The sequence below is a fragment of the Sus scrofa genome, chromosome 11 (genome assembly GCF_054392235.1).
Source record: "Sus scrofa isolate SSC_HxYL_T2T_F1_AM1 chromosome 11, Sscrofa_HxYL_maternal_Yorkshire_Landrace_v2.0, whole genome shotgun sequence".
Taxonomy (NCBI): Eukaryota; Metazoa; Chordata; class Mammalia; order Artiodactyla; family Suidae; genus Sus; species Sus scrofa.
The window spans coordinates 76577369-76589712 of NC_139393.1; the positions used below are offsets into that span (position 1 = coordinate 76577369).

The 12344-nt window shown below is 47.1% G+C and overlaps 1 protein-coding gene across 6 annotated transcripts in view; it reads right to left on the reverse strand.

Annotated features, from left to right (window-relative positions):
• Positions 1-645: 645 nt before the first annotated feature.
• TMTC4 (transmembrane O-mannosyltransferase targeting cadherins 4) overlaps positions 646-12344 on the reverse strand; it is an 81167-nt gene continuing 69468 nt past the window's right edge. For 5 of the 6 annotated variants that reach the window (XM_084981111.1, XM_005668511.4, XM_084981109.1 and 2 more), the window contains 4 exons: positions 11866-11980; positions 10555-10667; positions 3526-3595; positions 646-1865 (listed from right to left, as the gene is read on the reverse strand). In XM_084981111.1, the coding sequence (XP_084837237.1) occupies positions 1717-1865; positions 3526-3595; positions 10555-10667; positions 11866-11980 (447 nt within the window). In that variant the 3' untranslated portion in view covers positions 646-1716. 6 annotated transcript variants of the gene reach the window in all.

Here is a 12344-nt window from a genome sequence, read left to right on the forward strand (position 1 = left end):
ACCACAAAGTGAGTGTAGAATATCAAATTCACCTCAATGTAGGATCCATTCTCATCTCAGTGGAGGATCCGTTCCGCCCATTCGTTGAATCTGGGTAACTCCATAGTACAATTCTATGAAATGGTCCCAAACAGAAGCCACCTACTAGAAGGGATGAAGAGGTCACTTCGATTTCATTTTAAGGGAAAGAGGACAAAGAGTCAGCAAACTTGAAAATCATCTGTTAAGAAGGCAGCATGGGGAGGTTCCTGTTGGGCTAGTGGTTAGGATTCAGCATTTTCAGTACTTGGCATGAGAACTGAGATACACATCAAGTTGCTGCATGCTGTGGCCAAAAAATTTTTAAAAATTAAAAAAAAAAAAAAAAGAGTTCCTATTGTGATTCAGTGGGTTACGAACCCAACTAGCATCCATGAGGATGTGGGTTCAATCCCTGCCCTTTGCTCAGTGGGTTAAAGATCCAGTGTTGCTTGAGCTGCGGTGTAGATTGCAGACAGGGCTCGGATCTGGTGTTGCTGTGGCTGTGGTGCAGGCCATTGGCTGCAGCTCCGATTCAACCCCTAGCCTGGGAACTTCCAAATGCTGCAGGTGTGGCCCTAAAAAGCAAAATAAATAGATAAATAAATGAGAAGACAATATGAACACTTTTATACTGGTTTGTGTAATTTTTATTTTACTACATAAGAAATTACATTGATTGCATAAGTCATAAGGTCAACAGTATATATAGAAGAATAAAGCAAAACAAACATGATTATTCTTATCCAATAAAACAGGATAAATAATCCAGTTCTTAAAAAATATCATAAACTCCTCAAATGTGGTTCCTTTTGAGAGAACATTTACTCTTGCATTTTCTGTGGTTCCAGAAAGCTGAATGGAAAACTGCTTTACAGTTAACATAAAAAAGCAACTTACATGGATGTGTAGCCCTCTTAATACTAGTATAACAGAAAGAAAAAAAGACATCAGGCTGCCTGCTTTTGCCTGAAGCATGGCATGAATTTTCTATTCATAGTGACAGTTTATGTGGGACACTACATAATTTCCAATGTTTTTGAAGCAGCACAGGTTGGAGAACCCCCAAAATATTGCAGGAGTGAATTTTTTCCTATGGAAAAAATGTCAATACCCTAGATGTTACAATTTCCATTCTTCACTCAGTTATTTGTCCTGCTAAAAACATAAAAATAAATACAAGTAACGATCTCCTTACAAATGTAGTTCCTAGCGTATTGTTTGAAAAAAATTAAAACCCAACGATCTTAATTTACTTTCTTGTCATTAAATAAAAATTCTAATATACAGACACACTAGATATTTATATAAACTAGGAGTCAGTTTGTCATTTCTTGTTCACAGTCGATGTGCAATAATAGCAGGAGTCCACGCAACATGACTCCCATCCCAAATGCAGGTTTAATCCTGCTGTAAGTCACGGAAGAGAATTTTTTTTCTCCTTTTCTTTTTAATTAAAAAAGACATCCTTCTTGGAATTTCAGAATTTACATTTGTCTGAAAAAAATACAATTTCAATGCCAAAACTGCATCAAGCATTCGAGAGTATATTGCTGGTGCTGTAATCTTTTTGCATGTCTTTGTTTTCATAGGAGAAAAAATAAACAACGTGTAAGACTTTTACATGGTTAAACGTAAACACGAAATGGTATGCCTCATACGCCCACACACCAACTCAAAAAAAGGAGGGAAAAGGGATCAGACGTTTCTCTTTTGCATCTGCTCCAGCTTTCTTCTTAGAAGACCGTAATTCTCCTTAGTTCCTGACGCTGACGGGTCAAGCCGCAGAGAGATTTCATAGTGTTTTTTGGCCAAGTCTAGATGTCCCCAGCGATGATAAAGCACAGCTGAAACAGCAACAGATCAATGCCGTTGGAGATGCTTCGGAACAACTTGCGGTGTCCCCAACCACTTTGCAAAGAAATATTACAGAACCTCTGCAAACAGTTTTCAAAAATCATTGTTTAAAATAACACTGTCTGTACTGCAAGCCAAATTTATGGTAATCTCGCTCCCTGGCGACTGTCTAACTACTCCCAGTTGCTCCCTGACACCTCCACATCCCTAGGCAGATCCATCTCCTGACAGCAACACTGTCACCTAAAGAAGTAAAAGGAAGAGTAAGGCTAGTTTCCTGATGCTGCCTCCAATTTCCCAGGAGCCAGGCTGGATGGGGCTGGGCTTCTGCACCGCTTAGCACCCTGACCTTGTAGAAGGCTAGTCACTTACTTTAATAAAGACTCCTCTACACCTCTGGGCAAAATAATAGCTTGTTTGTTGCCAGCTGGAGTTCAGGGCTCCAACATCAAAATCTGACCGTAAAACGACAGTAAAATGAATCTACTTATTAGAACGGTAAGCCTCTATTAGAATGATTTTCTAAGTAAAACTAGCTTTCTGCACCAGCACAAGAGCAAGTACGGATGCTCCATGTCTTTTGCAAGGAGAACCTACGGGGTCTGGATGGAGGAGAGATGGTGAAAAAACTAGTACACAACTGAGCCTTCCAAACATCAACAGGCTATGTTCTAAAAATGTGAATCATTGAGATATGAAAAGTGTTAGAACAGAATTCTAGGGAATAAATCCTTATAAATGGGTTTTTAGCCAAGACGTACAACAGACGAATGCCGGGAAGACCAGGCTGGCATGGACCATCTCTTACAGAAGAGGCAAAAGGGCATATGTCAGACTTCAAACTTCCAAAGTATTTCTCAGTTTAACATTCTAGGACCATTCAGAAGAGAAAGGAAATCTGAGTTTTATCCTCAGAAGGTGATTAAATGAGTGGAGTTTTTTTTTTCTGGGGGGGGGTGTTCTGATCATACAATTAAGATTTGTGGAGTTCCCATTGTGGCTCAGTGGTTAACAAACCCAACTAGTATCCATGAGGATGCAGGTACAATCCCTGGCCTCGCTCAGTGGGTTAAGGATCTGGTGTTGCCGTGAGCTGTGGTGCAGGTTGCAGATATGGCTCAGATCCTGCATTGCTGTGGCTGTGGTGTAGGCCGACAGCTATGGCTCTGATTAGACCCCAGCCTGGGAACCTCCATATACCATGGGTGCGGCTCTCAAAAGAAGGGTAAAACAAAAGATTTGTACTCTGGCTATTATTTAGCTACCTTATGAAGGTAATAATTTCTTTTCAAAGGCCATGTTGGAATTCCTGCTGTGGTGCAGTGGGTTAGGAATCTGACTGCAACAGCATGGATCACTGTGAAGCCTTGGATTCAAGCTGGGGCCTCATGCAGTGAGTTAAAGGATTGGAGTTGCTGCAGCTGCGATGTAGGTCACTGCTGCGGCTCAGGTTCAGTCCCTGGCCTGGGAACTTCCCTATGCCTCAGGTGCGGCCATTGAAAAAAAGAAAAAAGAGCTTTGTTTTAGAACCAAATACAGGCCAATACTAGACTTGAAAAACAACTCTCCCAACAGTGATTTCACAGAAATGTACCCATCTCATTAAATTGACACAGAATTTCAATGATTCAAACTGAAAAATTTCCTTACCCAAATTCCCATGGTAACTTGCAGCATTTGGATGAGCTTTAATTGCTTTGAGGAATAAAGCTTCGGATTCCTAAAAAATGAAATACAGAATAAAATAAGGCACCAAACGCAATGCAAAAGTTTTGTGTGCCATTTGATCACCCCTGGTTTTCACACTTGGAACCTGTTCGTTTTGTTCCAGGGAAACCTCCTTCCAGAAACACTCAGGAGGCCCAGAGGCTTGGAAGGGTGATGGGTCAGGAAGCACGTAACCACACAAAGGTGACAGTGGCAGCAGGGGATTCACAGAGAGGGTGAATATGCCAATGACGCTCCCACCCGCCTCCCCGAAGTGGCAGGAGTTCAGCAACTACAAGCAAGTGGGTCATTTCAGGGTGCAGGGGGCAAAGGTCAAAGCAGGAACATGCTGGGCTATTGAGGACACCCAGGCAAGTGTCATTTCCCATCAACATCGAAGAATTGACTGGCTTCCAGGATTCCTGAGGTAGGAAATGGGGTCTGTTTAACCTTCCCTAAGAACGCACAACCCCCCGGGCAACCCAGAAGCAACCCATTCAGCTGGAAAAAATGAGCAAAGAGAATGAGGAAGAATAGCCACCTGTCACCTCAGCCACTGCAGGCTCATATGTGACCATGACGGAATGCCCCTGACATGTGGGAACCCATCTTCCTATATGCATTTCCCCGTGAAGCAGTCACTTCCAATCCAGCCACAGAGACACCCGCCGAGTGTTTTCCCAGCTCCTTATTGTGGGACCACGGCCGGCCGGATGGTCCCTTTCCGCCACAATGCTGAGAAATAAAGACGCCCAACCGTTCTTGGTGACAAGCTGCCAGTGGTGACTATTACACCACCTATATTCTTGTTCCTAAAGAGCCACCTAGCTTTATCAGGATCCAAGGCTAAGCTTCAACAACCAAGGCTGGGCGTTCGAGGACAAGCTTCCCTTTTATGTCCTACTTCAGCTTCTCCCGAGGAGCTTCCCACATCCAGAATGATGTGCTTTATTTATCTGGCTGCGCCTGGGGCATACGGGAGTTCCTGGGCCAGGGACTGAACCCGAGCCCCAGCAGTGCCCAGAGCCACAGTAGTGACAGCACTGGATCCTTAACCTACTGAGCCAGAGGGGAACTCCTGGGATCATGTGTTTTTACAAAGTCCAGGGAGATGGGCTTCCCTGCCCTCTGCTGGCCTGTGCCACTCTTGAGAAAGAGGCTGGGCGTCTTGTCGAACATCTCTGAAACCAGCGCCTTTCAGACGGAGCTGGCAGAGAAAAACCTGAGTTTAGCAATGTGGTCAGAGAGGGACCGAGTAAAGATGTCAGGATAATGCGCAGGATGTCACCTTCAGAACTCGGTTCGCAGTGAGTGTCTACACTGAATTTCAGGAGTGGAAATTCCTTCAAAGAACACTACGATTTTCCTGCCATGCTAGGGAGGCTACAAACAAAAATGAAAACAACACAAACCAACCAAAAATCAAATGGGTTGTGCAGCTGTGCGGTGGTTTGCAGCTGCGCTCCCTCTGATGATTTTCAAACTTTTCCATTTAAAACCCTCGAATCTGAGAAACGGGAAAGCCAGGGGACCTCTGTCTACTTTAAAACGCCCGCCCACATGCAGATGAAGCAGTGTCACCCGGAGACCACAGACGTAGAGATAAAAGGCAAGTCAGCTCAGCAAGTTAGGACACTGGACTCACTTCTTGGTTCCCTTAACTCATTTCCCAAACGCCCACGAGTGTGCACACCACTCAGGACGACTGCAGTCAGGGTCAGGTCTTGGGATGCAGAGGAGTTTAGGAGAGTGGGGCTGGGGGCGGGGAGGGCGGGCCTTGCAGCCTGTTTGGGGGCTGCCGCTCTTAGCAAGGCCAGGCCAGTGGAGACGGGTATGAGCACCAGCGAGGTAACGGGGAGGAAAAACAGGACTCAAAGTTTCCGAGCCTGGAAGGGAGGAAAACGATGGCACGCTGACAAAACAAGGGGCGTCAGGAGGAAGAGTGGGTTTGTGGGGGAGCGGACTCCACCTTGGGTGACATTGGGACAGCCCTGAGAGGAGGGGTCAGAGGCTCCTGCGACCGCCCCTGGGGCCTAGGAGGCAGGGGGCTGGAGGGACCCCTTGTTAGAACACGAAGTCTGCAAGTACTCAAAGCCTATGAAATGCTCATCTATGAAATCAGGCCTTTTTTTGGGGGCGGGGGGCTGTCTTTTTACGGCTGCGCCCGGAGCATATGGAAGTTTCCAGGCTAGGGGTCAAATTGGAGCAGCAGCTGCCAGCCTATACCACAGCCACAGCAACACCGGATCCTTAACCCACTAAGCAAAGCGAGGGATTGAATCCACATTTTCATAGATACGATGTCGGGTTCTCAACGCACTGAGCCACAAGGGGAACTCCTAAATCAGGCTTCTTAATGGCCCTGTTGAGAGAAGCAATACACCATTTATAAACTGACCTTCTGTGGAGGTTTGAGGATGCTCTGAGACCCAGGTAACAAGCTGACTTATGCCACGGAACAAATAAATACACGCCCATTTAAAGGCGGGGATGGTTTTTCATCACCAGACAATAAGGAACGTATTTTCTAAAGAGTATTAGAGAAAACGTATTTGACCAGGGTTTAGGGTAACACAGGGGACAGAGCAAGGCCTTGCAAAGGAGAAGCAGGTGAGGGCCTTTTCGTCTAGGTGGCGAGGACCGAGCAGTCAGAGGTCACTTCAGCCACACTGTCCCCCCGCCCCCTGCCAAGGGGGGGTTGCGGCATCACCACTGTGGCACCCCTAAACCTGCATCTTCTTGCTCAGACGGTGTTTCACAAGACACAGCCTGTGGACCACTCCAGCTGGAAAGTGAACACAGGTGGTCCAACAGGAAGTGGAGCCCAGGATGCCCAGTGGCAACAGTCAGTCCTTCTCTCTCCGACTCTCCTTCCTCTCTTGCAATTCAGTCCAGACAAAGTCTCTGGGCCACCCTCCCAACCTGCTCCTCTCCCTTTGAGCTCACAGAGGGCTGTCCTCAGGCTCAGAGCTTTGTTCAGCAATAGTCCCTACGTGAGATTTAGTAAAATTATTCTATTTTCACCTACATTACATTTCTAGTAAGGAGAGCACGTTTCCACTTTAAACACGATTGGTCGGTGTTAAAAATCTATTTAAAGAAGTTCCTGCTGTGGCACAGCGGGTGAAGACTCCTACTACAGCAGCTCAGGTTGCGGTAGAGGCACAGGTTCGTCCCCAGCCTGCAGTACAGTGGGTTAAAGGACGCAGGAGCAGCAGCGGCTGTGGCTTGTGGCTTGAATCCCTGGCCTGGGAACTTCCATACGCTGCAGGTGCAGCCATAAAAAAAGGGTCTATTTAAAGAAAGATATCAACTAAATAATACGTAGTTATCTAGATGTGGCCAAAATTAAAAAAAAAAAAAGGCTTCGTGAAAGTGACATAAACGTCTAGAATTGGCCAAACTGCTCTCTGAATGTCATCTGCTTTTCAACCACAGGCCCCGTGCAACAGGCAATGCAAAGAGAGAATCGGCAGGAGACGCAATGTGAACCACTGGAAGGCACGCTGTTTGTATTTCTGCCACACTGGGAATTAGCCACACCTTGGAAATTAAATGGCAAAAGGCATTACAAATTCTTAATTTACTTTTAACTTTTTTCTTTTTTTTTTTGTCTTTTGTCTTTTGTTGTTGTTGCTATTTCTTGGGCCGCTCCCGGGGCATATGGAGGTTCCCAGGCTAGGGGTTGAATTGGAGCTGTAGCCACCGGCCTACGCCAGAGCCACAGCAACGCGGGATCCGAGCCGCATCTGCAACCTACACCACAGCTCATGGCAACGCCAGATCGTTAACCCACTGAGCAAGGGCAGGGACCGAACCCGCAACCTCATGGTTCCTAGTCGGATTCGTTAATCACTGCGCCACGACGGGAACTCCAACTTTTTTCTTTTTAAGTCCCCACTATGGCGTATGGAAGTTCCCGGGCTAGGGGTCAAATTGGAGCTGTAGCCTCCGGCCTACACCACAGCCACAGCAACACGGGATCCGAGCCAAATCTGCGACCTAAGCTGCAGCTTGTGGCAAGACTGGATCCTTAACCCACTGAGCAAGGCCAGGGATTGAACCTGTATCCTCAGGGATACTAGTCGGTTTCTGAACCCTCTGAGCCACAATGGGAATTCCAGACATTACAAATTCTAATAGAATTTAATGATCCTTAAGAGTTTTATTAAATGGTCACTAAACTAAAATTACTGCTATACACTATGAAACATTGTATAAATATATATATATATATATATATATATATATATATATATATATAAATGTGTGTATACACACACACACATATTTTTTGCTTTTCAGGGCCCCACTTGTGGCATATGGAAGTTTCCAGGCTAGTGGTCAAATAGGAGCTGCAGCTGCCGGCCTACACCACAGCCGTAGCCACAGGGGATCTGAGCTGCATCTGCAAACCACAGCACAGCTCATGGCAACACTGGATCCTTAACCCACTGATGGAGGCTAGGGATCGAACCTGTATCCTCACGGACACTCGTCAGGTTTGTCAGAGCTGAGCCACAATGGGAACGCCACATATAAATGTATATACATTTATACAATGTTTAACAGTTACGTTCTTGTGCGTTTCTTTCTAGGCATCATCTCTGTTTTACAGATGGACAGACTGAGGAGTGTTAAGTGACAGCCGTGGGGAAAAGGGGCTGCTTGGATAAAAAGTGCCCCCCAGTCACCAGATACAATGAGATGCTCACATCAAAGACTCAAAATAGATTCCAGAAGCATGGATGTTGTGGAGCGGATGTGGGAGGGGTTTCATCGTTTCACAGCTGCTGGCTAAGCAGGTACTCAGTGCCCCTCAGCGGGCAGGAGGGCCACAGAAACACAAAAATGGGGCTTAAGACTGACCTCAGGGAGCCCCCTCAAGCTCATTAAAGAGACCAATCAATCAGAGGTGAGTGATGACCTCAAACAGCACACGCGTAGCCAGAGAGTGAGTTGTACAGACCACAGACACGGTGAACAGGCGGGAGGGCCCGCTCGCTCGGCCCCTGCAAGTCACCATGTCACCTCCTTGTCCGAGCATCCCTGCCCAGCACCCAAAGCTAAGTTCCCTATTTGAGATTTTCTCTTCCGTTGCCTCATCTGAGTCTCAGTGCCCCCGGCCCAGACAGGATGCGAAATGTGTAGAGAAATGGGAAATTCATTTCTCCATTCTGCTATATGGAGTATTTTCTACTTTTATCTGGGGGGAAAAAAAAAAAAAAAGAACAATGTGGACGGGGAGCTAAATCAACCCCAGGTCCTGTCACCTTTATAGGATTTCCAGTTTAGAGGCTGTGGGATGACAGAAAAATCAATACAAGCTGTTATCTTGAAGATGACGTGGTCACTGGATACCCCACCCCCCTCCCAGGCTGACAGGTGGCTGGAAAGTCATTAGAAGGGAACTGGGAAACTTCCCCACCCTCCCCTCTACACAAGCAGTGCAGGAAAGATAAAATGAAAGCCCTCCAAAGGTCATCTGTGAGAAAAATCTAGAAATTCAAGAATGTATACTGAAGCTATTAAACTCCCTGATTATTCAGTTCAAAAAGGAGAGAAATGCATGAGCTACCTTACTGCTGTTACAGAAAATTACACTGATAATGCTGTCCAATGAGCCGAACAGGAGAAGTGAACAAGCTGCGGCAGATACGAATCAATCCCTACTTTTTGGCCTAGTGTGACCAAAATGAAGTACAGCCCCTGACTCAGACAGGAAAAGAGTTCTCTTATGAGAAGACAAAGACACTGCTTCCAAAAGCGTGCTTTCTGTATTAGGAAGCAAAAATGCATATTTTTAAGTTCCCGTCATGGCTCTGTGGTTAACGAATCCGACTAGGAACCATGAGGTTATGGGTTCGATTCCTGGCCTCGCTCAGTGGGTTAAGGATCCGGCATTGCCGTGAGCTGTGGTGTAGGTCTCGGACAAGGCTTGGATCCTGTGTTGATGCAGCTGTGGTGTAGGCCGGCAGCTACAGCTCTTAGACCCCTAGGCTTGGGAAGCTTCATGTGTCAAGGGTGCGGCCTTAGGAAAGACAAAAAAAAAAAAGAAAAAAAAACCCCATATGCCTGGAGCTCCTGGTATGACACAACAGGATTGGCGGTGTCTTGGGAGTACTGGGACGTGGGTTCGATCCCTGGGCCGGCACAGTGGGTTAGGGATCTGGCATTGCCACAGCTGTGGCTTAGGTCAACTGCAGCTTGGATAGGATCCCTGGCCTGGGAGCTCCATATGCCATGGGGCAACTAAAAATGAAAATAAAATAAAGAGCATATTCCCTGACATTGCCCAACTGGGACACAGGGAGAGGGCCTGGTTCTGTGTTCTCACAGGCTCCCTTGGTGGTTCTGATCCACAAAATTAAAGTCTGAGGTCAGTGCTGTTAGTAATGCCGAGTCCCCTTCAATACACAGGGAGTCACACGCCTTCCGAATCATGGTCTGTGCTGCTCAATTGCGGGAGCCCAGTTAGGTAGAGCCGAGACCTAATATTGCATGGGTTTTGCTGTTCAGAAACTTCTAGGGCCTTGCCAATGACCGTGACTTTCTATAGATGAGGAATAACTTGGAAGCAGCAAGAAGCAACCCTATATTCTCCATGGGCTGTTTTTCTACGGGCAGAAGACAACACCCAGAAATACACCAGAGCTCCCTCCCCGCCCCACAGCCTGGGACAGCATCGCAGCGTCATGTCAGGGCTGGGCAGCTGCTGGGAAGAGCATGGATCCTTCTTTGAGCTTCTCTGCCCCTCCCATGTTTGAGCAACTGGGGTGAATTCTGACCAGAAGCACGAGGCGTTGGCCTCCACAAATCCATCTTCTGGGCAACTTCGCCAGGCAGCAAACTGACCCAGACACACTCCTGTGCAGTGACCCCCGTCTGGGCCTCCTTCGGAATTTAACCGGGTAGAAGTTACACTGGGGGCTCCCGCCAGAGGCTGCGGGTCACGGCCTGCAGGTCACGCACCTTGTATTTCTGGGACTTCCCCAGCACGTTTGCCAACGAGAACATCAGAGAATGATCGTTGGGTATTAATTCCAGTGCCTCTCTTCCAACAGCTTCAGCTTGGGCTAAGTTACCTGTGAGTAAAAACCAGAAAATGTATGAAACACGTTCATGCTGTACTAGCATTGCAGCCTCTCTAATTAACAGGGCTTATGTGCATCATGCGTGATTATGAATAAATTACGTCAGAAAGTCAATGTGGAATGTAATATACACACACACAAATGATCCTATCAGTTGCAAAGCCATCGCAGTCAAGCATAATGCTGACATAACACACAAAGAGCAGTTTTTTCCTTTTTAAGGCTGCACCTGCAGCATAATAGGAGTTCCTGGGTGAGGGATCAAATCGGAGTTGCAGCTGAGGCCATGGCCACGGCCACGGCCACACTGGATCCAAGCTGCATCTGTGATCTATGCTGCAACTTGAGGCAACGCTGGATACATGATCCACGGAGTGAGGCCAGGGATTGAACCCGCATCCTCAGAGATAGCATTGGGTTCTTCACCCACTGAGCCACAATGGCAACTCCACAATAGCTTTTGAGTGGAGTCCTCTGGTGGCCTAGTGGTTAAGGATTAGGCATTATCACAGCTCACAGCAATGTCGGATCCTTAACCTACTGAGTGAGGCCAGGGATTGAACCCACATCCTCGTGGATAGTAGTTGGGTTCGTTACCAGTGAGCCACAATGGGAACTCCCTGAGATGCTTGGATTTTTAACATGGGGGGAGCAGGGAAACTTCTAATTGACTGAGTCTCCTATGGACTAAGAAGCCAGATCATCACGTTTATTAGCACTGTATTGAAAATAAGAATCTCTGAATGCAGGTTTGAGGGCACCCCCTTTGAGTATCGTCCATGAATTTCAGAACATGGACTTGGCACTGTTCATTTCATAAGCCCAGAGGCCATTTTCTTACTTTATTTCTGGGCACCTCCAGCACCCTGGATGACGGCCATTTCGCCATCATCTTCAGGCTTCAGAAGAAATGAGATGTCAGTGCACACCTGCCCCCATGACTCAACGCCAACGCCAAGCGAAGTGTCGCTTCCCAAACATTCATATTCCAATATGTCAAAGGAAACCCAATTTTCCAGGAGAACAGACATTTTGTCGTGCAAAATACCGCACCCCACGTTAATTAAAAAAAAACCTCTAACACACGCTGGAGGGAACAAGCACCCTGACTTCTATTCCCCAATCACCCAGCGGTGCTGCCCCGTGGAGCCGTTTGCTCCGTCCGACTCAGCTCGCCCGCTGTCTGTACCTGTGTTATCGAGGAGGATGATCATGTTGTTCCAAGCCAGACTGTGCTCTGGCTTCAGCGCGGTAGCATTTCTCCATGCGTGCAGGGCATCCACGTGACGATTCAGATCTGCATACTGGAGATAAAGCGTGGACCCCCCACCCCACCGCCAAAATCAACATTCCAGCGTTGCTGCGCGCTCTCGCCAAGATACAACCAAACCAAACCAAACTGAACTTCCGTTTACTGAGCTTCTAGTTTTTCACCTTAACTCATTGAATCCTCACAACAATCGCAACGAGGCGTTCTCTCGTGGCACAGTGGGTTAAGGACCTGGCATGGTCCCTGCAGCAGCGTGGGCGGCTGCTGTGGCGTGGGTTCAATCCCTGGCCCAGGAACTTCCACATGTCATAGGCACAGCCAAAACATTTTTTTTTTTTTTCAGTCAAGAACTGTCCACATTTTACAGATGAACTAACTGAGGCACAGAGAAAGAAAGT